This window comes from Rhopalosiphum maidis, chromosome 2 (assembly GCF_003676215.2).
Source record: "Rhopalosiphum maidis isolate BTI-1 chromosome 2, ASM367621v3, whole genome shotgun sequence".
NCBI classification, from domain to species: Eukaryota; Metazoa; Arthropoda; class Insecta; order Hemiptera; family Aphididae; genus Rhopalosiphum; species Rhopalosiphum maidis.
Genome location: NC_040878.1, coordinates 23441823 through 23468781, shown reverse-complemented (window position 1 = coordinate 23468781; position 26959 = coordinate 23441823). Strand labels below are relative to the sequence as shown.

The 26959-nt window shown below is 35.3% G+C and overlaps 1 protein-coding gene across 5 annotated transcripts in view; it reads right to left on the bottom strand.

Moving 5' to 3' along the window:
• The window catches only part of LOC113551188, a 234434-nt gene that overhangs the window by 25402 nt on the left and 182073 nt on the right, over positions 1–26959 (bottom strand). For all 5 annotated transcript variants that reach the window (XM_026953275.1, XM_026953278.1, XM_026953274.1 and 2 more), the window contains 2 exons: positions 10651–10694; positions 439–497 (listed from right to left, as the gene is read on the bottom strand). In XM_026953275.1, the coding sequence (XP_026809076.1) occupies positions 439–497; positions 10651–10694 (103 nt within the window). The remainder of the gene's footprint in view (positions 1–438; positions 498–10650; positions 10695–26959) is intronic.

Genomic DNA, 26959 nt, shown 5'->3' with positions numbered 1-26959 from the left:
ATAAAAAAGATTGTTGTGGATGTCGTTTTTTTTTTTACTTGCGGTAATAAAGCTCGGGACTGAGTCTAAAAGTGCCGTAAAGTTTATTAATGTCCCCCACCGGTTGTCTCGTTTTTTTTAAGTTCCCTTTATCCCGGTGTCTTATGTGTCTCCAAGGAGCCCCAAGGCCCGTCATTTACCACCCACCCTATTGCACTGGGCAACACGTGTGCTTAATCGGCTTCCGTGTAGAATTATGATTAAAAAAAATCGATGTTAACCTCCAGGACCGGGTCTATAAGGCGAAAAAATGAAATAAAAATACGAGCGAAAAAGTACCAGAGGCTTAAAAGAGACCGTAAATCTTGCGACGAATTTTCCCAATAATTTTCCCCTTGAAGGTACAAAACAAAAACGCGTTTAAAAAAAAAAAAAACAATATAAAAATACTACACTTACATTTGTCCATCGACCTGATGGGCCGCATACCCCACGCCGTTAGTTGGTAGTTTTTCTTCCTGAAAAAAAAAAATGAAATACTGTAAATATTTTTACCAAAACGGTTAATGACTTTTAAGTTTTAAATTTGTAATCAAGATCTGGTTGAACGTCCGGGGTGATTGATGATATTTTAGTAAACTATATTATATGTATGGAGGGGCCATTCCATCCGTCAAACTTTGAATGGTTTAACTCTTCCGTCTAAATGTGAATGACAGAAAACAATTTCCAACCGCGATCTATTGATCACATATATTATTAGTTTTCGTTAAATCTAAACAGCTTAAACTTACTAAGCGAATTCGCGAACGTCTTGTTTATACATCATTGGCGATTGAAAATTATTCAATAATTTTTTCAAATACACTGAGACAATTTGGAACGTCTGTGGCGTGACTTATAATCTATATATTATATGATATTGACAAAATTTGTATCATTTTTGTTTCTTTCTACGAGTTAACTCACGTTTTTATAAAAGCACGTCGTGTTCCTAATGCACTGACTAATCTCTTTCCATTACGATAAATTAAATTTCTGATTGTTTATTTAAACTTGTACAAATTCAAACTCGTCAGTGTCCACAAGTTTTGGAATCTCAGATGAAAAAAATATGCATTCCCTGCGCAGAGGAATATTAGAAGTAGGGTGCAAAAAATACATTTGACAATTCTTGCTTTTGTACGGTCAGACAAAACCAACATATTGTTTACCACGCGACAAGCATTTAAAAAAAATAATACAAAAAATAAAGGGATAGTTTTTGTGGTATTTTATCTTGTATACAGATGGTGATTTTTAAAAAAAAATTAAAGTGAGATAAAAAAAAAAAAATGCGGAATGTCAGTCAGTCGGTGTCTACGGGGTGAACAACAAAAAGGAGACAAAGCTTGTACGATTCAAAATCCGGACGTGACTAATTTTTCACATTTTTTTTTTTTTTTAATTCGGGTTAAAAATGATGTGCAGTTGTGTTGGCGGCTGAAGGATGTCGTTTTCCCCTTGTACCGGATACAACGTAGTAAAACTTAAAACTTTACAATCTCGGATACCATGTGGGAACTCCCTACACACACACAACATATATATAATAGTTTCTATTTTTTTTAAACATAAAAAAAATAAAATCGTCAATATTTTTTTCTACGACGGATGATACGAAAAACAGTGGTAAAATACATTAAAAAAAAAAAAAACAAAAAAAAACGTACACATACGACGTTTTATCTAAATCTACGACGGCGGCGATTGTATAATATGCGTATACACTGCGGTACGGTCTAAAGTTTTTCGTTTTCCTTGTCGAGATACACGGCGACAACGACGACCGGGAATCAGGCGGGTATTTGCAGTGAAATAGCAAGAAATAATAATACGTAAGAGGGTGCCCGGTTGTATATTTCGCCATCTGTAACGGAGTGGTGCGGTAAACGAGAAGATACTACGCTCGGCACATATACACCCACACCCACACCCACACACACATATACCTATTTATATATATATATATTTGTGTGTGTGTATACACACGGGATCCTACATAACGGGATGTTAACGTGATTATGTGGGCGTATTCGGTGGAGGCGGATGTGGAGGTAGAAAAACAAATAATCTGTGGCCCGGTCTAACGATCCCGGCGGGACCTGAAGTCCGAGACTATATTATACACGGCCATTGTCCGCCGGTAAACAGCACTTTAAAACGTGTCGGTACAGGAAACGAGTGTAGGATTCGGCCCCAGACTTCTTCCTGTAATGCAGTATATATAAGGACCCGGAGCGCGGTGAACCGTCGCCGTATTAACCGATCTTTACGACTGTGCGGTCCAGCGAGGGCAGTACGCGGGACTTCAAACTCCATCAGGACGTTTCGGACTTTCCTGTTGATTTTTATGCGCATTGCCATAAAACCAGACATGTATAATAATAACAATAATGACGTTATTACGTTAATAATAATTTGGAAACAAGAAAATCGTTTTTGGTATAACGTTAGCGCGTGTTTCCGATATAGTTGTATTATATTATTATATGACGTATATCAAAATTCCTTGCGGGGTAAACGTCATCGCTGCAATATATTATCATGTTATGACATAATATAGTAATTTGTAGTGTATGCGAGATATTATATTATAATAGGTGGTAAAATCATCCCCCACGCTGATATAATGGCATTCGGACGGTTCTGTATAAGTGTCTCCAACAATCGCCATATCATGTTAGCTATACACGATTTATGTAGGTACACAAATATATGCTTTAATATTTGTAATATTTTGGTAATTCTGTAAAGGGGATTTTAGCTCTCGCTTATACGCGTTAACTATATTTACACCTATGTAAAAGGACGGTCACATGTAAGTATAATGCGTGGTGTTATTCAATATACAGTGTTACAAAAAAAAACAGTGTTTATACATGTATAATACACGTAAATTCAATCCTGAATTGTGTACTATATATTATATACAGTTTGGTACATACCTACACATAACATTGTGTTATTTATACGAGTACAATCGACATCTATATAAGATTTTTTTTTTGTTATTTTCGAAATTCGACATCTGGTAACTAGGGACACAACTGAGTGATGGTGTCGTGGTTGGGGGGGGGGGGGGTAGTGGTGTGTTTTTGGAAATTGATGGATGGTCGGCTGGCATGAAGAATCGACGGTTTTCCACGTGACCCAACTGCACAGTGTCCGCCACCACTGCCGCAGTCCACAGTCACCGATACATCATTTTCCCTATCCGACACCGCCGCGCCGCCTAAGTGAATTCCGCTTTTCAAACTTCTCCCTCGCCCCCGACGGGACGATCTAATGGGACCGATACGTCTTTGCAGGGCGTCCCGTCTTTAATGACCAACTGTTTTCCGGCTTGCGCCGTGGTTACACCGTTAACCGACCGTGTAAACCACCGCGCCGCCGCTTCCTCCGCGGTCCGCGTGTCATTTCTCATCCATCTCGTGACTTCCTACATAATATGCCCGAATAACCGAGAAAATATAGGCTTTTGAGCATACATATTATTATATAGCATTCACCGCTATTATGACCACGGTAAACGTTTTCCTTCAAAAGCGAATTAATTAAATATACTACGCGATTGGTAACTATAACTATGTATTGCGTAACTATATACATCACGCGTAAAGTATTTAATACTGAAACTACACCATATCTAGTACCTATATTATACACTGCATTTATATCTAATTTATATATTATTACTTGTTTTAGATGAACGGCCTGCTGTCTGCTCGGTCATCGATCATGAGAATAATATAAATAATATGTCAAGTAGATTATTTAAAATATGCATTTTTATTGTAATATTATACAAATTGTTAAACAAAAGATCGTATATAATGTAATATAATATATTTTATATATTATGAGTGAGTATAATTATAGTGTATCAGGGTAGATCTGACTTGTAGTTATGAAAATAACAAATAAGTTCGTAATAACTATGTAAGATAAAAATAATTGAAATTGCAAATTGTATTGGTTGAAATAAATGTTAAATTATGTGTTCTGTTAATTTAATTTTTAATAACAAATTTAATTTTATCCATGGGAATTAATTTATTACTTCAGTCAATAATATTATCGATTTAGATATTAAGAAATTAAATATTCAATATTGCAGCCTATTTGAGGTAGTATTTATATTATGTATTTGTGTACGTTTGTATCTATATTTAGGTTTGAATGCTTTGATATTACTCTTATATATGTTTACATACTTGCAAAAGTTTGAAACTCATAACATAGGGCCAACGACATAAATCATTTAATCAAACAATAATGATATCTATAGTTCCTATAACTATAACGACTATTGTATATTTGCGTTGCTCTAAAACCGTTTTTTATAATATACAGCAATTCGAAGTTTTCGGATTTGTGTTTTTGACAATTTCAGTTATTCGCCTCAGGAAATTGGAAAAACGCAAATACGTATGCCGCTATCGAATTACCACGTAATCTCATGTGAATTGATTACGTTGCTGTGAAAATATTTATTCGTGCTTATATATATTAGGGCGTCGTAGAGGTAAAGACTACAACGATGACGATGAAAAAAAAGAACCGTCTAAGGGGAACACGTCAGATTCGCACGCACCTGACACCCTTATGCAAATCTAGAAGTTCCGTCATGTATACCGCGACAATAATTTAATCCTTTTTAAGAGATTTTCTTTGCCAGATGACTGGTTCCGTTACATAGGACCCTAAGGATTGAATACAAATTATATATACTACTATACACGGTAGTCGTCATTACGCTGATATTATTATTATTATTATTATTATTATACGTATGCGCTTCTTTCGGTTATTTGCGAGATACGATTTTACGCTCCGTCCGTTTCCACACATATCTGGCCCGAAAATACGGAGGCCAATTTGAATAAAATTAATCACCGCGTGCCCTTTTTTCACACGGAAATATGCTTTTGACGAACATTCGAGTTTCTTTAAAATATTTTCACATATTTTACGGAACAGTAATACCTGTCGAAGGGTGAAAGTTTCGAACTTTATAAAAGGATTTAATATGATAATTCAAGTCTCTGTATTATTGTCTTGCAGACTAATCAATACATTTTTTTTTAATTTAAAAATATTTTATACGAATCATGTGTTGTTATAATGTCACAAAATTATTCTTAAGCTGTATATAGTTTAAAAACGTTGGTATACAATTTAAATTGTTTTATATTTTTTACTAGAAAAGTCGGTAGATTTTATTATTTTAAAGATATCTAAAGTTATCAAGTTAAATTAATTTCTAATATTATACTGACTTTGTTAAGACATGATGTAAATATGTAATATATTATTAGAATATTAATCAGAGTAAAGAGGAAAAATGCAAACGACACAAAATATGATTGTAATTTAATATATAATATGAGTGTAGGTTATGACTTTGAAATGTCGAAACCGCGGTTTGTTATACGAGAGAAATATTATACTTATAGTTTTTAAGAGTACGCGTGGTGTATACGATACAATATTATAAAACCTCATTTCCCACATACATCACCGTCGTCAAGTCCCCTTTTTGCATTACGAGTCGTGTTTTCAGAAAACGCTGTCGTGTCATTGTGCATTAATGAACGTCGTCGTCGTCTGGTGACGTCACCAGGAAATTGAAAAATATTTCGACATTCCCATACTTATTACAGACCTGCCAAAAACTTGGTCTGTTCGTTTGTGTATGTGTATGTATATTGTATATACATATTATATTATAGTACGGTACCCGTTTTAATAACATCGACCCGTTACGCTGCCTCGTCAGCGGATGGTTCACCCCCTTGATGAGCGAACCAAATCTCCGGATCGCGGAGGGACTTGATGTGTAATATATCGTACTATATCGGTTTGCAGTGTATGTGTTGTTTTAAACTGCCCGGAGCATTCTCTAGGTGTGCCGAGAGCTTTTGAAAGTTTTTTTTTATAATTATTATAACTAATAGAAATATAATATAATGAAATATAAATTGATTAATGTTAATGTATAATAATAAATAAAGTACCTACAATTTAAGTCGCAAAAAAATTTAAAGTCGTTTATGGTTAAGATGTGTGCCAAAAACTTGAATACCACTAGTTTTGAGCATAAAATATAATATTATTGTAGTAAATTATAATAATTATTATTTGTATAATTTTTTGTATTATTATTAAATATTAATTGCTTAGAATATCTTCATTTAAATACTTGATCAGCGCACTTTAGTTTACCATAGCAATCAGCAATCATGTAACGAGTAGTATGATGAATGTAGTAAGAAGTAATACTATATACTGTGATGAAGTATTTACAGAACTTCTAGTTTTAATTAAATATCGAAATATTTTATTAGAATTAAATATACCCGAGTCCTACTTCGGTTCCCGGCGTATATTTCAACACATTATTTACTTAAGTAAGTAGTATTGCATTTTAATACTGAACTAGCGAATTTTACGACGGCGACATGTGAATGAATATAATGTTATTATCGTTATATGCACTGCATTACGGATGAAATTTTGTTGTAATTTTCTCGAAGGGGTTAATTCTATCGTGACACTGCGATTTATGACGATGGTCTAGTGCGCGGTATTTACGCGGTAGCGACGCCTGCGATTTAACGGGTGACATTAGTTTAAGTTTGCCAGTATATAAAATAATAGTGTATAAATTATATGTGTGTAATGTGTATAAGCCAAGAAATTAATTTCAACGAAACGCATTATTACACATTACGCCGGAGCACGCGGGGCACATCGCACATGCACTTATACACACGCGGGAGCGCTGGGGGTGGACATTAATCAGGACACTTACCATACAATGTATGGCATACATAATACATATACTTATATATATACACGATAAACATATAATATACACACCTAATAAGCAGGACTTTCGTCTTATTAATCACCTCGTTTATATATATATACATACATCACGGAGTTTACTTAACACGCACTTGACTTCCGATGCGATCGATCCGATGTGATGTAATCTCCGAGAGAATAAATAGCGTACGGATTAGCTGCGGTAATCATAGTAGTGCGCATTTCGTTGTATTCTTCACACAAATACTCACACACACGCGCACACACACCAAAGTCACGTACCCGTAAAACCCCGAGATTATTATTATTATTATTATTTCACACACGACTGTCGCGAGGTATATTTTCTCGGTCGTTATAACCGAGAATAGTGACGTATATATGTATGTATATTATAATAACATAATCAGCGCGGGAAATATTATTTTCCATCGGGGATCGTCCACCCGTCCCCTTGCCGTCAAACACCGACCGACAGTCACCTGACTCGCGGGGTGGAATATTTTTGCTCTGCAGATTCAGTGATGACGGCGGCGTGGGCGATTGGTGACGGAAGGGGGAGGGTAACGTGTGCGTCGCGCGCCCGGCTTATTACAAATGCAAAACTCGCCCATTCATATTCAAAATTTTATAATACGACGGCGGCACTGTCAACCGATTTGTATGCGCCGTCTCTCGCCTTGTAGGAAGTCGCGGCACGGTTGCAGGGGCTTGTTCACGAGAAAGAGGGGTAGCGCGGGGGTAATAATTACTTCATACACAACCACGCAGGAATCCTCTGCGTGTGTGTATATGCAAGAATATGCTCACGGAGGCGACCAAGAAGTGTGGTGGAGGGGGGTGGTTTAGAGCTTTGCCATACTTATTCGGTCTTAACCGCTAATTTATTCACCCGAGACCGCCGGCCGCGTTCGAATAGATTTGATTTCGTTTTATAATAATAATAACTTGCATGGCTGTCAAGTAAGAGGGAGACCCCCTCCCCCCATCCATTTCTCACCGCTCTCGCCAGCGCACATACGCGGAGACGACCATCTCAGAGCAGACTCAGTCTGTCTGTCTGTCTATCTCAGTCTCTCTTTCTCTTCGTTTCCCCACGACTATTGGGGAAGACGCGCATTTTACTTAAAATACCAGATGTGCAAAATTGAACGCATCCAAAGATATTTGCATCCGTCGCCACTCGCCGTCTCGTATCCCAGACAACTGTGCGCGTTTTATTTCGTTCGCATCGTGGTATCGTTGTACATATTATTCCCATTGGTCCCGAGATTTTATGTGCGGTTTCTTGCAAAAAAAAAAAAAATGTATATTAATTCGTATAAACGCCTGCGGTCGTCGTCGCGAGCCCAAGATGTGTATTATATTGTGGTATAATACTTTAACAATAATATTACTTAGACGTAACTATAATACGGCCCATTATTGTTATCGCACTAGGTCATAAAAAAAATAAAAAAATTTTGTCAATTAATGTACAGGATTGAATGAGTTAAAAATACTTATTGTGCGCGATGTTTATTTTTGTATTTTGTACATTAAAAGAACAAAGCCCTCTTACCAGGATAAAATTAAGTCGAGTGGTTTTTTTTTCATCCGAATACTTTTGTCGGTTTAACTGTTTATGTACCTATTTAATTCCCCATTAGGCTAAGCACCTTTTAGTGTTGTCTTTGCAAGAGATCCCCTTTTGGTGTAACGTAAACGATCAAAACACTCATAATCGACTGCTGTTTACACAGTCACGCGCGCTTCAACGAGTCAAGAGCGTTATACTAGTATAGAGCCAGGAAAAAAAAATTGAATTGGATTGTTCACTGGTGTTTAAACAAGTTATGTTTTTTTCTTTTCATACTTTAATTTAATAAATGTTTTTTTTCAACTGGTGCCGGATTGTTATTTATGTGATTGACAGGTATACCTACGTCGAAAAGCCAATGGTTACATTTTATGATTATGCATCTGACAAACTGGTATTGGGAAAAATAAACTTTTAAAAATGTTTTAGGTTTATATTGCATGGTAAACGAATACGGGTAATATCAAACAATCTGTCAAACAATCAAGCATGGTATAGGTATAAATTAAATTCACTTTTATAGATTTTTTATGTTACATGTTCGAAAAAAAAATAAAAATATATAAATTGATGTGCACTAACTAAAGAACATGGATTTTTTTTTTATCACATTTTATTTTTATCATATAATTTGAATTCTACACGTCATGTTACGGTGTATACGATGTATATTTTTACAGGCAGCCATTTTAACTGTAGTCAAGAATATTGAGTTTTAATAACATAAATAAAACGCTAACTTTATTGAATTTATAATGTTTATTTTACTGGACATAAGATTGGTATCCAGTACGATTAAATACGATTTTTTTTTTTGGCTCGGGTAAGAGGATACTCAACAGTATTTTTCGTAGTATCTATAGTTACGCGGGCTTTTAGAAATAATATTTTGTGATCCGTTGATCAAATATATCTAACGCAACCCATCAGGGTACCGAACAACATAATTAATTATTTAATTAGAGCATAAACGAATTAAATTATTTGAAATTATACAAATAGTAAAAAAATATTTAAATATGTACATAAAAATGCATGTTTATATTAAACAATTTATTCTGAAAGGATTTATTACAATTATTTTGATATAAGTATTATATCGAAGTAAATATTGAAACGTTAATTTTAAATTCATTATATGAAAGGGGGGTGGTTTTTTTTTACTAGATCGTGCCAATATTATGTATATATATATATAATCAGAATACATAATAATATCTTCATCGAGATTTCTTTCTCTTTTCTATTTTCTTTGATGATCGATATACTTTCTCTGGCTGGGAATTTAATTAATATATATACTTTCTGGCGGGGAGCGAGTGCCGTCGTAGCATCACATGCACGTCCAAGACTGAGATAGGCACCGGAAGAAGTGGAAACTTTGCGTATTGGCGTTCCAGATAAATTAAAATACTTGGCCGATTCTGCCCGGTTTGTGTTTGCTCACAAGACCGTCGGTATATTAATGCGTTTCGGATGACAGTCGAACGGGCGACACAAAGAAGTCGAAGACGGGAAAGATATAAACGAACGGCGGACGAGTAGTTGGAGAGGTATCTGTATACACTTGAACGAAATGTCTTTTTGATAAATTAGAAAGTCGACCGTCGAGTAAATAACCCTTGCCTCGTGCATATTTCATTAAAACTTTTGCTGTGGCAGTGTTTGTTTTTATATGCCGGTGAGTTGACGATGGCGTCGGGTGCGTGTATATGTGTGTTTGCCAAGTCTCCCTCGTTTTAACTTTGAAATTACTAGTTTTGGGGTTTTGTTTTTTTTTCGTTTTCCAGTAAATATGACGTATAAGGTACGATATAGGTTAAATATATAACGAGGAAAACGCTCACGTCAATTTCATATACATAAATATATATTAGATATATAAGTGATATATAGGTGTAGTATTATAATTAATAATATAGTAAAGATTAAATAAAGTATACTGAAACGAACTATTTTTTTTTTTTTTGAATATTAATATTGTTCGACAAAAACATAATTATATTATATTATCCTAAACGAATTGGTTCTAAATCTTTAAACATTTAGTGACCTATTATAAACTATAGTGTTTATTTTTAGAGCTAAAATAACCCATGTAAAAGTATTACTGATATAAAACCATATCTATGATTATTAAATAAGTATATTATAGCAATACTCTAAAAACATTAATTTTTTACAAAAAATAATAAAGCGTAATAATTGAAGGTACTTACTTTGCTCATTGCTTGTGTATATCTCACCCGCCGGACTGACAGGTCTAAAACAAAAAATACCAACACGTTAAATCGGTCGTGAAAAGAACAGTTAAAAAAAATAAATATTGTATAAATAAAAAATAAATATGATTTGCGTATAATATGACCACGGCGATAGGTGACCCCTTGTAAACGTCATATAGGGGCGATAAAAAAGATTTCGAGCACATAACGATGCACATAAGGACCTCTTTAATAGACTACCTGTTGAACGATAAATAACGTGTCGAGTAAAGTATTAAAAGGTCGTATATTTATGTGTGAACTGGCCTATTAAGTACATACATGACCGCATAAACCATGGGTCTTTATTTTTTCATTTTTTTTTTATCATTGTGTTTGGTGGTGTATCATTTAACAAAAGACGTCCCCTATACAATGTATAGTTTACTTTTTTCTTTTTTACTCCCTTAGACTTTTCTGATCTCTTTTGCAGAGGCTTAAGTCTTTCGCACCCCTTCTATGAAACAGCGTAGAAAGAAAAATAAAATACCTTAGCAGAGGTGTCTGGAAAGTGTGTACGAGAGAAAAACAGCACGCAAGGGATTTTATGCGTTCTCTATATCCCCTCTCTGTATGCTGCTCGGCAGTGATTTCCCGCGTACGTGGTGGTCTATGCTAAGCTTTTTAGGGGAAACGGTTTAAGGAATGTGCCTCTAGTCTATATTCCCTACCCGATAAGCAGTTTTTGACTTTTCGGGCGGAGTAAGAGCAATGTCAAATATGAAACACCGTTTTACTTCTATGCGTATATATATATATATATTATATTATACAGATAAAAAGATAAAACCATTTTACACACATATACAAGTATGGCACGAGAGCGTATTATTACACGTCTATGCATTCGGGCGCATATATATATATATATATATATACATACATATACATATACAATATATACACGACATGCAACTTTTTCCGCCACGTTCAACATATATATTACGACAATATTACATATACGTATATTTGATAGACACACTGAAAGGTTTGGCGGGGTCGACAACGACAACGTTTGAAAAAACGAAAACTTTTTTTATATTTAGTCGGGTGGGCGCGACGATGCGATCGGCCGAGAGTGATCTTGATTGCGTTTATGCGTTGCAGAGGAGTCTCATTGTGATATGTTGTGTGTGAGTGGTGGCGGGGGTGGTGTATATGGGTGGCAAGAGTGAAGGTAGAATGGGGGTACCATGTTATTGTCAAGATATATGAGGGTCCGACGGTGGGGTGTGAGGGCTGCGAGGAGAAGACGGCTGCAGCAGCAGCAAGATGGACGGAGTTTGAACGGATAGAGGGGAACTGCACGGCGCGAGGCGAAACGGCCGTTTGATCAATATGCGACCCTTTAATGTCTTCATTACGACTTGCAGGGCGGCGTGTATTTATGCATATAATCTGACTATCGGCCGTAACAAAGACTACCCTCCCTTCCACTCCGTCCCACATCGCCGCGATGGATCGAGACGGTCGAGTAGGCGGGTGTGCTAGGAAGCTCACAAAAACGGACTCGGCGGATGTTCTTTAAAAGAACTCGCGCGTAGTCGGCGATGTTTTCGTCGTCGTCGTTGTCGTGGTGGTAGTGGTTGTATGCATTTACCGGGCCGGAACCACTGGACCGGAACTGTGCTGATATACCACGGTCCCGCAGCGCCAGAAAACGGTTTTATATGCTCAATGCACTGTATATACTTGGCAAACAAGAACAATTATATCGCTCAGTTCTTTTGCAGTCTCGCTGTATAATACGGGCAGATTGGGTCTCTTTTGGAAATTTTAGAATGGCGGAAAAAACTGGACGAATTTAAGGTTATTCGGGTTTTTTTTACTCAACAAACTTGGCTGTCTTTCCGAGTGTGACAGAATGAGAGCGAGAAAGAGCAAGATAGTGAAAGGGAGAGAGAGGGATAAACTTGGGCGTCGACCACGTGCTTAATATGCTGTAGAAGTGTAGAGTTTTAGGTAAAGTTATTGAAACTATACATGCATATAATACTGATTCCCAAAATGTATTATATAAGTATATGTTAAATAATATATTCCCGGAGTAACTTATATTAATATTAATCCACGTATTAAAATAACCGCGTGTTGCCAAATTAATTTTACTCCTTAAAGTATCGGTGACTATAATAATTTATTACCATCTGGTTGTACGTTGAACGTTCTAAGGATTGTTATATCGAGTATTTCGTTATATTCAAATTTCAATTATACCTATATATTTTGTACCATATTATACAGTTGGAATGTGTTTTGTGTGAATACAAAAAAGATGAGTTCTTGTATTATGCTAAACCCTTGAAGTACACATGGCGAGAGCTTTTACACTGCAATGATAATAATATAGCGGTTGTATTATACACTTATAACAATTATTATATTATACTATTGAAAATTATTAATCGGTAAGATTATAATATTATACAGTCGCTTAACATTTTGCGTGTGGCTTACAATTTGTTTACGACACCCATAATACATTGTTGAATACGCTATTGTTTTAATCCACCGACCTTTTTTTTTTCCGCCCTCATTATTATTATTTGCACATAAAAACCGTTTGTAAACACGTCCGGGGGCTCAGATGACAATACTGAAGAGCCACTGGTGCACTCAACAGGGTGTTTTTAATTCCTGAATTAAGTGTTGGTTTTTTTTCTCTTGCGTGCTTTTTTAGGACCTTTTTTTTTTAACAAAAAAAAAGTGTGATAACGAAGGGATTGTTCTAACGATGCCGACGGTGCCGCGAGCCCATTTTCACCAGTAAATGTCTGATTTTCCGTCGATGATGGTCTTTTCAAGTATCACCCTTTTTTATTTTGAGTATTTTTATTCGCATTCTTACTCTAAGATAACAACCCTTTTCTCAGGGCTAACCTTATACCCTATACACTTGAAGCAGATTTCTCACGACCCCACGCGCTTAGTTCAAATGGTAAATTACATTACTTAAGGCCATACAACAAAAATAAATTCTTAAAAGCGTTTCTATTATTAATATATTAAAATGTATAAATAATAAATTTACATTTAATATCAAATATATTTTACAATGTTTAATGTTATATCATTTCTACTGCTGAATTATAATTTCACTATTAATTAATTTAAATTTCATACTTTAAATCGTATATTATTGTTTAGTATTTATTCTTTCATTTTTTTTTTATTACCCATATTTAAATCAGTTTAAATTATACGTACTTAATAAGTTTTAAAAATATAACCAAATATCGGGTATTGATTATTTAAAAGTTAATAAATTCGTCGTTTTTATTATCAATTGGTATTATTATTAGTTATTATTATATAACTCGTTTGACATAAATTCATAGTTTTGAGAACACAAATTAACACGAATAAAATAATAAATTATTATACACGCACAATACACATATTATTGAATTCTTATTTAATTATTTTAATAGTTGATACCTATAATATAAAAGGAGTTAATTCAATTTGTTAAAATTGCAATATAACAATTGAATATTTTTAAGAAATTTCATGTAATTTCGTTCGTTTAGATGTTATTGTAAAAGCATTTATGGAAAAATCAGTAAATATAGCGGAATCGAGGACGCCATCGTATGGCGGATTTGTGTACCGTTTTGTCTCTATCGTTGTTGTCGATCTCATAATATAATATGGACATAGTCATTATTAGCCTGCTGCAGTCTCTCTGACTTCCGGGCTCGTCGTAAAGTCGGTGCTCCCCTCTGCCAGAATGGCTTATCCTAATCGACAGACCGTGGTAGCCGATCGCCGCCACGTCGGGGTAGTTCAGCGGGATATGATGTGGTGGTGGGCGGGGGTCTGGATTTCGTCTTTACGACAGTTATTATTAGGTTTAGTCTCAGCAGCCGCATCCCGCACTCTCTCTCTCTCTCACTCTTTCTATATATATTATTACACCGATACGAGAACATTTTACACACATATATATTTTCTTCGGATATCGAACGCCAGGATTATCGAAACCGACACCAGCCGACCGCCCTCTACATTTTATCAGTATAATAATGGTAATAATAACAATAATAATCGCCGCGTTTGAACGTGGTACTAAATAAAAATCTCCGTGGCGGGATATGGTCGTTTAATCAAATTTCGACTAACACAGCGAATTTTATCATTTCTCCCCGATCCAGCAACTGTACACACACAAATATATATATAAAGTAGTCGAGCGCTGGTCGTGGAAAAACTATACGTGTATATGCCGAGTCAATAGTGTAAAACCCTTGGCGTCTCTGCACGTTTCCGACCCGTCCAGTCCCGTGATTACCGCGGGGCGGATGTGGTGCGTGGAGGGTGCAACGTCTTAACGTTAGTTCAATATTTGCTCTGCGAGCCCGGGGTCTAATCCAGAACCAAGGGATCAGAGAGTGGTAGCGGTGGCAGCGACGTGCGTGCGTGTTTGATGAGAAATGCCGAGGGAGCCGCGAACGAGCCCCCGCCGTTACTATTTTACGACGGTAATTAAAAGTCAGCAAAGGTTTGCGAAAGTTCAGCCGTAGTGCGCTGTATACTTGTATATACATATTATATATGTGTACGCATACACAGTTTTCGTTTTCTTTTTTCTAGTTTTTTCCCCATTTTTCCCTCGTATAAGATGTATACTAAACATGCCGTGTATCTACACGAAAACGCAGCTTGTTATTCCGACTCGTGGTGGTAGTTGATTACATAACATCATTACTGTATGTGAAACGTGAGCCCAATGAGTATTTATTACATATATATATATATATATATATATATATATATATTATACATAGGTACAATTTAAATTTTTACTTTAGATGTGGTGGTGAAGAAATGTATGCCAAACTGACTCGTAAGGACATCAAACGCACAACCCTTTAAGGCTTACCTATTAAAATCTTCCTAAATTTTTATATCATATTTTATTGATATATTAAGATTATTACTTAAGCCTCTCCCGATAAAATGTGTATAGATTGTCACTCCACACACCACAAAAATATAAACGATATGCAATAATTTATTTTTAACAATTAAAATAATAAAGTTTGTAAACTTAAATGTATATTTATTTTTATTTTTAAAAAGCAAACCTACTGTCTTTATTTAAATTGTGTTTAAAATACATACCTTATAAATAATATTGGAGATATCCCTTTATATATTATGTATTGGAAAAAAAATTTGAATATCTATTTTAATGTATTAAAGCTCTAAGCTATGTTTTAATTATCCGCATTGCAGAATACGAGTGTTCACACGTAGCTGAACTGACGGTAACGACACGCTACTAATAAAATATAGTATAAATTAGGATAGACAGATTTATTCGCTAATAATTACAAATATAAATAGTTGACCACTTATTACCACAGTATAATAATACATATAACTAAATAGCTTACAGAACCAGGATGCAATGCTGTAGGTGTAGGCTATGGCTGAAGTTAATATTTAGGTTATAGTAATGTCTAAAAAGAAATTCTCATCAATTTTAAAAATGCCATAAGTTATATTTTAAATAATTACTAATTATTATGTAATATGCTATAATTATATTTATTATAAACATCATGTCAGTCCTTCGGTATATATTATATACTTAGGTATATAATATATACATCTACTAAAACACTGGGTATATGAATTGCATACGTGTATATGTATATGATACAGGGTCGTGGTGTTTACAGTATACTACACGGTTTCGATCCAAAACTGATTGGGTTGTGCCGGCCACATGCACGCGTTCATTTATGATCAATTCCCATGGTTGTTGTAAACCGACGACACTGCAGTGATCGAAAAAACAATACGGGAAAAGAGGAGAGAAAAACAAACTAAAAAAAAAACTTATTCTGAGGGTCTAAAACGTAGTAAAAATATCCATTTTACGGACGTATTTCCGGGCGGTGATACGGTTTGCCGTGGACAGGAATAGTAGGCATATTATTATTATCTCGTCGCGTGTATGCAAATCCCGGCTAATTCGTTGTAATATATATATACAAATATATAAGTAAACAATATACATAGAGCAATTGTTTTTCGCTTGCCCGCCAGACGAGGGATCGAAATTAATTTTTCACGATCCACTGACGTGTCGGCACTCGAGGGGAAAACCGACCTACCTACCGACCGGCTTTGCTGTCTCGCCATATACGCAGATTCGTATAAGGTGATGGAGGTGGTGGTGATGACCGGGAGCCTACGTCCGATCTGAAGACACGCTGTCTCCGTCCGTCCGGCTGTTAATTACCCGGCTGTCAGAACCATTACAGCAGTCGTCTCGTTTCGTTGCTAAGCGAATCGCATAAATATTCACGCACACAAATGCAAACTCGCATATATACAAGTAATATATGTATATGCATATAAGTGTGTGTGTGTGTGTATCCCTTCTCGTACGAATTTGTGGGGTCTTATACCCTATAAGCCGATTACAATAGGATACCGCGACGAGTAAAAAATAATAATTTAATACCTCGAAATAACCTATGGCGTCGCCATAATTTTCGTAATTCAAATGCAGAGTTTAAAAAAAAAAACACATACCTATTTAATTGATTTCATTACAAATATACACATCGTTACTAACCTATCTTATTATTGTTGGCAATAATTGTGTTTGAAAACATAATTACATTTCGAAAACCATGCGATTTTATATTTTATATAATCACACAGTCGTAAACAATATAATATCGTATCATTCGTATCCACTCTGTTCTAATGATCATTGTTGTAATTTTTGTTTCAAAAAAATACTTGAATATCTGTTTTAAAAAGTTATTTTACGAAGAACTAGATAAACACAATCGTAACTTTATATTATATAATTAATACTGTCCTTTATAACCAACCTTATGTCACTTATTTGTTATACTTTGTACCATATTTTATTTAACGTTACGACATTTGCACATTGATCATACTAAACATATAATATATAATATATATATTTTATTGTATACAGATGATTAAAACACAAAATTAATTGCCACTTCAGCAATAACAACTATTGGTTGAGATAGATTAAGGAAAATTTACAGCGATATCTGAGTGTAATATACAAACAGCGGCCGAAGATGAAAATTATTCCAGTTCACGGTGAATAATAATAATGATAATATAACCTTTGTTGGAGCATAAAATATTCTAACGTCTATACTCTGACAGTCTAGTTAACGTCTCGTAATTTATGAACTCGTCAGGAACTCTCTCTCTCTCTCTCTCTCTCTCTCTCTTTCTTTATATCCCGTGTGTTTGCTAGCTTTATGTACGAAATAAAATTGAATTATGACCATGAATCGCTCTTTTGCATCCGGGTTTTACCTGTTTTTTTTTGTATTTTGCACCCGGAACATCTTCCGAGGTGCCAAACGCAGATAATACGCTCGTTTTTTTGTGGGAAAAATATATACTACACGATTTACCCCTAGGCGTTCTTGGAAGTTTCTTAAGTTTCTCTCTACTACGCGAGAAACTGCTGCTAATTCCGTTCGTAGTTTCTCGGTTTGCCATTTCAAAACGTTTCTCTCGGTGACGTGCATGTCATTGTTTAGGGTAGCGGGCGGGTAGTTTCGTTAAGTTTCGCTGCAGTAATATGCTTCCGGCGAAGAACATGTACGCGGCATCCGGTCGTTCATTTGGATATCCGGCGTACTGCCATAACGAGCCCCCGAGGTACACGTCGTCACCACCATGCCGCCACCGCCGCCGTCGCCACTGACACGACGTTCTCGATAGAGTTTAAACTCGTTGCCTACGGTTATTTACTATAATAGCCTCTTTTTATTTATATTTCATTTAATTTTGTTTCAGTTGTTCGTTATTATTATTTTCGAATATATTTCATCCCACTGGCCAATTAACGTGGCAATAAGATAATTAAACACGGTGATCGACGACTATGTAAAATAATTAAGCATCTGAAATGCCTGCAGTGACCGGGTGCGGCTGTACAGGAAGAGAAAGAGAAAGAGAGAGTTTTCGTGCCGTACTTCATTATAATAAATTCGCAAAACCATCGATCATCCAATTAACGTTATATAGCGGCGGCATCATGGGGAAACAGATCAATCATCTATGCCTTCTGAGTCCCGCCACAGCATACCCATTATCCTGTCACCACCAATCCCAGATGTCCCTGTGTATGTATATTGTATATATAAATATAAAAAAAGGTCCGAAAAAATGGGAAAAAAAAATCTCGCTATATAAAGTTAAAACCGACACGGCCACTAAAAATATAAGAATCACAATGATGACGGGTGAGGCGGGAGTGGGAAAAAAAACGCCAGATGAAATTGATGAAGGGAAAACACTCCCTTTCCGGATGACGGTAATTGTCGACTGTTTCGAGGGCGTCAAAAGAAAACGATTTTTTTCGCACAAAACTCAGATCGGACCAGCTTTTTTCTGTTTTTTGCGGTATATTATATATACGCGTCGCCGGTTTGCTTGGTTAATTCCCGTTCGGTTGATTTAACACGAAAAGCGACGAGCGAAAAAAGTCATCCTGAAAAATCGTCGATAAATAAAACGCCGACAAAAGAATCTGGTGCGGACGATTTGACTGTGACGATGTTTTATATTATATCGGAATGACCTCGTGCTATCACCAGGCATATGCCAGTGTCGCTCCACATCAATTTTGATAAGAAACGCCCTCACCTCCGAAGGCCCCAACATCATTTTCTTCGAATACCGCAATGGTTTATCATTATTAAAACCACGCGTGATGTATGGACCCATTGTGTCTCGTGTTCCGGATGCAGAACTCGAGACGAAACTTGTATATACTGCTCGCACGACAAACGCACTTATATATTATATATTATACTTATTACCGGAGACACTTGTTTAAGTTTCGCGCAAGTGCGTAACGGTTATAATACAGTCGTAATATCACGAGTGATGGTGGCGGTTATTGTCTCGAATACGGATTATAGTTAATTTATTGTACGGAACTATGACGGAACTATAATGTCGAGGTAGTGCTGGCCGCACTTTAACGCACATAATATATAATATATACGCCTCACGCCGAGAATTAAATATACTTAGATATATTTTATTACGTTCAGTATCATCATATATTATTACGATGTAAATGAATATTAATGTAACACATTAATAATTGCGTATTAATGTATTATGTGTAGAGAGATGAAGAAAATACTTGAAAATTAGTAACGTTACCTACTTGTTACTATAAATACTTAAATTTTAAATATTTAGATACTCGTCACGTTAAAATAAAATAGTCACATGCTCTTAAAAACAAATTTTATTTTTAACTTATATTTGTATTTAATAGGCATATAATATTTTAAATAATCAATATAGTGTTTAGTGTACACTGTACAGCCAATAAAACTTGATCACTGTCTAAGACTGCATTTTTTGTGGCTACGAGAAACAACTTTATCTAAGACATCTATTTTAATCAAAAATATTACTCAATCTTGATTATATGCGTATCAAAATAACGTAAAACATATTATCTAAGGCTGACGACGTTTGTTGATGAAGATTTATTATTACTATTGAAAAAGTATGCACATTTACACTCAACCACGAATTACTGTGTAATACGACTGTTATGGCTCGTGTCATAAATCGTTTTAACCGTCCGAATTTTGTTTCATATAATATAATATATACGTTGACCGTTACGAGAAACGATATAATATTGCGGTTTTGCCAAAGCGTTTTATATGAAACAGCTAATTTCGGATTCGCCGGAGCCACGGTTCGACCCCAACAACAAGTTCGGTGGTATATTTGTTTAGGGTCGGTCTAAATAGCGGTTCCATGCAAACGTCCGAACATAATATATTTGAACTATATAATACGCCCGGTAGAGTGTCGACGTGTGTTTGCCGACAGTGTTTCGAGTAAATCAAAAAGGAACGAAACTAAAGTATAATATTATAGTTATGAACGGACCATCTCCCCCTTTTGTAAATAATAATAATAAAAAATGGTAAATAAAATAGAAGACATCGTTTGTACAAATAGACGGCAATTTTGTCTTGGACGTAGAAAATGGGTTTTTTTTTATATACGTATATAACACTCAGTGTGCACACACTCGAACATTTTATTATTATGACAACGCATTTGAGTCGGCAACGTCCCTACTAATGGATAGCTGGAGAAAGCCTTATCGGCTGCGATTGAAGGGAACACTTTACGACTCCCCGATCGCTTGTAAAATCCGGAAAAGGGTTAAGCAGCAGAGCTTGACGCAATAATTTCAGAAAGACGCCCCTGAATCGCTGCTGTCTTTCTCCCTTATAGCGCGCGCCCGTCGGATCTCCAAGGACAAATGTTATACGTCTATCTCTGTCTCTATATAATATAACGTATTCCTCGTTATCGAATTTAACACCAAAATCGCTTTGATTAAACTACGTTAAATAGCCGGCGGTCGTGGAAAAGCCGAATAACCCTGTTATATCGGCGTTATTATATTTGTCTGTATAAACTGTTAAATAATATATTTTGCTCGGAAAGCATTTAAGTATTAGATAAATAATAACTAGTTTTGAGTATTCGGCATTTTAGAAGGTACCTATAGAAGTTCATATCATCATTCGTTCATTTTTCACCAAATTTAAGTTTATTTTGTATCTAATTTAAAAAGTTTATATGTCCTGTGGTATTATACATATTTTATCTCATTCTATATAATCGTCATGATAATTATAATAATATTATCGAACAATGAGAGCGACATATAAACGATGATCTTACGATTTTTCATAAACATATACAGTTTACACGAGTATATGATCCAACTCAGAAACACGTGTATCGTAGTATCTCCGCAAGTATGAATACCTTTTTGTCCAGTAATATATTTTTGTATACATTAAATTCATACTTTTAAACAAAATTACTAAGTACGCAACACAGAAATATAATAAAGCAATAATGAGTTTTGTTATTATCGTGTCTGATTTATAATACTTCTATTAACGTGCGGAAAACTCAAAACAACAAAGCACATGTCTCATGTTACGTCGACATACGGCAGTAGTATCGAAATAAAAAAAAAAAAACATAAATTTATTTATGCGGTTTGGTGTTGTCACACACCAACAAATGTCGCACAAAGCATATTGGGTACATACCTACACGAAATCATGGACGTTTTCGCGTAGTCTGCAGGGTGGTTTGGCGTGGTTTCATATTATTTCATACAAATTTAAAAATCATATTGGCTTGCATAATTGGCGTAAACCAATCGCCTAATTAGATAGTTCCGGCGGTGATCGCTACATAGTAAACGTATAATATAATATATGTACTGTACATCCCCGCCAACTTCCGGGACATTCCTAAAAATAAATTTCACGAATGGCGTTTAATTAAAAGTAGTGCTGAGCCAGCAAGCCAGTCATTTGGCCGGTCGGTTGGACGGGCCCTCTCCCGCGAAAACTCCTGTAAACACGCGGAGGCGGCGTTGGACGGGCGAGCCAATATTTGGGTGCGACGGCGGGAGTGTTGAACGGGTGTATAAGTTCTTTCGGTCGTATTGTGCACACGCACACACATACAGATTAATACATTCACACACACACACACACCACGCCTGCTGCAGGGAAGAGATCGGTCGATAATTATAATTATGATAATAATCGTAACGCGCGTTCGTTTTTGGCGAATTTTCGACGCTCGAGGGCGCCGCCGGTTCTGGATGTTAAATTTTTTTTAATTAAATCCGTTCGTCTGGAGCGTGAGCGCGGCGCGGGCGAGGAGTCAGCCGCCGTAGACGGGGAGGGGTAAAGAATAACGGTATTAATTGTTTTAATTCGTCCGGCCGTTTATGCAAATCTATCGGCAGCGGCGGCGTCGTCGAACAGTGGCAACAGTCGTATATTTATACTCACACAATCGCACCAGTATATGCCGGGTTGCCCCCACAGTGACGTCGTCGTCATACGACTCTTTTGTTGAAAGCGACTTGACACTTCGCACCCCACCGAGTTAAAAAGGATTATTATTAAAAAAAAAAAATACATTCAGAGAAACTGGAGGATGGTCGAGCACAGCAGCAGCTGCTGTTTCTGTTCAGGCGATTTTTCGTAGGCCTGTGCAAGCAACTCAGTTAAACGTCGTTGTCACGATAGTTCACAGAATAATACTAATACATTACACGAAAAACTCGAGTTATTCTGCCCATTTCGCAGCACCCATTCAAATTGTACGTAACGAATTGAAGCAAATATGCTACCACCACGATACATCAATATGTCATATTGCAGCATAAATAATGTCTAATTAAGAATTTTCAATTACGCATTTACAAACGTGGTGTGATACATTGTTATTGTGATGTTTTGTTACTCGAGTAATGAAACTAATTGTTTGTGGTAGTTTTTTTGTATCAATATTTCGAGGAAAGCACTATATATTATTACAATATTATTATATAAAATACTTTAATCAAAATACGCGAGCACTACAACAATATAATATAATTAAACTCCGTCAATACATAATATCGAATTACTCATCAATTGATTGATGTAAGAAAAATATATACAATGCACATTGCACGCAGTTATTCATTTGAAAATGCATTTTTACAGATATATATATATATTATTATTAATTTATCGGATTTTTACAAATTGCACAAAAATAAAACAACACAAAATGTCGTTTAAAATATAATATTCCAAAAGAGGATACTCATTTGGTTTTATTTTTAAGCATTTTGCTCGAGTTTGCACATTAAGAATCCACTAACCACCCACCCATCCACACCAGTCAGATTAATCTCAAAAGAAGAAAACGCTATACTTTTCCCTCTATCTCTTCACCACTTTTCGACCAAGTGGGCTGGAAAACTTAAAATCCTTTGTCTTTATTTTCAGGCTTCGACGACTAAATTTATAATTTACCTCCTCCAGAAGTAAGTTCGTTATATAATAAAAAAACGTGCACGTGACGTGCTTGCTTATATATTTTTAACATATATTGGATAGTACATACTCAGGGGAATGGAATCGCGTATTTCTGATTCTTGAATTTGATTTTTGGTTCCTATATAGTAGAATAATATAACGATGACATTGACCACGAGACTTATGTTTGTATACGGTACATATAGTCATGTATAGACATAGATAGATACACAGTGTGCTTGCATGCAGCGCACAACATAATTGAATTGTGGGGAAAACGGAATAATTGATTCGTATTGAACTTAAAAGCACACGTCGTGGCTAAGTGTCACCCAGAAGTTTCCTACGTCCCCGGAGATGAGATTCGGACCGGAATGGACATTGCAAATAAAAGACGTATCCTGTTCTCTATCCTCTCCCGCTGTATTCGGTTAAGACTGATTGGGCACGGTGCAATAGAAAGGAATGAAAAATTTACACACACACACACACACAAAGTATAAATACGGCACATGGTGCGCACACACATACTTAGATTGCATTAGACGACCCGCTGCCCAACTTTGTCCTTTCGCCGTCTTCGCGAGAACCTGATAAATCAACACGAATGCCCTCCGCCGATCGCCACACTAATTACTGTCATTCAACGTTTTTGCCCTCGGACCGCGTCCGTTTCCCCGGTAAAACGTGCTCCGTTTCCGCCGCGGTGATTTCTATTTGATTTTGGTAGACGACCCCTTGCTTTATGCGTCTCCGGGGGCTTGGGCACAAACGGAATTGATGCTGCTGAGTACTGGGACATTGGTTGAGCGCGTGGAGAACCGTATATATATATATATATATATATATATACATATATAAACAGTAGTGACTTAAAAGACCGACAAATAAGAAATATATTTCTCGTCTTAATCAATTGAGAGACTTATAAATACGAATGGAACATTTGAAACGGTTACACGTAATAGTAATAAATTATTAGAGACATTTTTTTTTTCGCATAAAACGATAGTATTGTATTTTACGTTAATTCTTTAAAATTGTAATACTTATATGTATACGAATAGACAAGCTTAAGCCAGCTAACTAATATTTAAGTAATAATCGTGTCAAAAGAGGAGAATGTTAGGAAACCGAAATATTTATTTTAAATAAAATTGTACGATATTATATTTTTACATTTCTGAAAATAAAACGTGTTTGACAATCTGCAGTACCAATTAAATTTAGTTATGGTATACATCACACATATATACTTGTAATTTATTTTTATTTTGACGACTTTAACCGAGACACATTACATACCTTTCTGGTAACAATATATAAGTACAGATCGATCATATAATTGTGAACACTCTCGAATAAATCTAATATATTTTGGAAAACTGTTTGTTTTTAACACAGAATACCTACAGTAAAAATATCACCACGTCAATGTGGCGGTTACGATGATTGATATTTTCTTTGCATATAATTTTGATCGAAGGGGGAGCGGATAATAACGTCATGAGCAGAAATATATTATTCGGTAGTTTTATTAAAAAAAAAAAAAAAAAAAAAAAAAAAAAAAAGAGGAAATAATAAATGTATAAATGTATTTTTTGTTTAATCAGTAATGACGAAAGCTGCACCGCAACCGCGTGTGCAGACAACCACCTATACGAGAGTCGAATGTCTCAATTTAAATGCAAATACGTACACCACTGCAGTCATTTTTCACCGGGACCCGTTGGAAAAACACACACGCGTATAAACCTAGAATGTAATAAACGCACGCGTGGGATTAACGTTTCCGATAACGTCTGTTGACATACTGTGCGAGAAATTGTCGGCTAAACGCACGGAATTTCGTACGGAAAATATATATGAAACAGAGCATTATCGCGGTAGTTGGTTTTGCCGATGCGTCTTCGCGTGCGAGGGCTCGACAAGAATAAACGCACATTTACATTTTCTAGAGATTATGATGTAGGTCGGCGGCCTCGGGTGCTCTCGCGGAGACGGGAAAATTCAGTGGCCGCCAGCGGCGGCGGTATAAGGGTAGAAAAGTGTATTTCTCCGGGGGAAAAGGTCGAGTTATTGGCGCTTATCGGCGAATTTGTATTTACAATCGGACTCGGGTTTTCGGATGGGGTCGAGGGTTTAGAAGACCTTTCGCTATATGTCGACTGTCGAGCCTACATATACACATGTTATTATATATTTCCTACGGGCGAACACAAGGGATTTGGATGCGTATTTTATGAAGCAACAAAAAAATTAAATTAAATAGCGTTTCGTCGATTTTTGAGTGATCTAGCTACAAAAGGACGTGACGATTATTATTATCATGATAATTATGCAATTTATTTATAGACAAGTATTATCTTTACGTGTAATAATTAACTATGTACTACCATTAAAATACTAGTATATCTATATATATATATATAATATTATAAAACCATTACTTCAAATATCTATAACATAATGTATAATATGTATATTATATAAATCTAATTTAAACGTATTTGTTTGTTTTGAGACTATCTATTTATTTACTTACATAACAAAAAAAAAAAATAGTTAACATTTTAAATAAAGTATACTAATAATAATAACAAAAGTCCAATGTATAACAAGAAATGAAAACGTATTAAATGACTTAAAAGTACACTTAAAATAGGTGCATGAAAGAAGAATAATATCAAAAATCTCTAGCTCAGTTCACAAGAAAAGAAAACGTGCATAGACTTCTAAACCAAAGAAATTGATTAAATAAAGTTCTATCCAAAAATGTACATTTCAAATATCGTATAATAATATGTTATATAATGTATAAATATTATACGTACGAGTATATAAATATATATATATACATATAATATGTTAACGTGTACTTACTTATACTTACTGTTATTTATTAATAATAGGTAATTACCACTAATTATTAATATTATTAACAATATTAGTAATTATTATTCTTTATTATTGCCTGATGCTTATTGACTTACGATTATTATTGTTATTTATATAACAAATAAATAAATAAATTCATGTCCATCGTGTAAAAAAAAAAAAAAAAAAAAATAAGAAAAAACTGTATAATTTAGATACTTGTTGATAAGTAGCTTATAAGTTATAAGTAAGAAAATATATCTTAAGGTTATACTATATTAATATATATATATACAGTTGAAATAGATATGATTGATACGTCATCGAAAAATATTTATAGTTTATTTATATTCGCTGTTATTGTAATGGTGTGTTTTAAGTTTTGCACGAGAATTCTTGTACAAAAAATATGCACATTTTTTATGTTAGCCGGCAGGTGTTGGATAATGGGATTGTGGCTAGCACGTGTT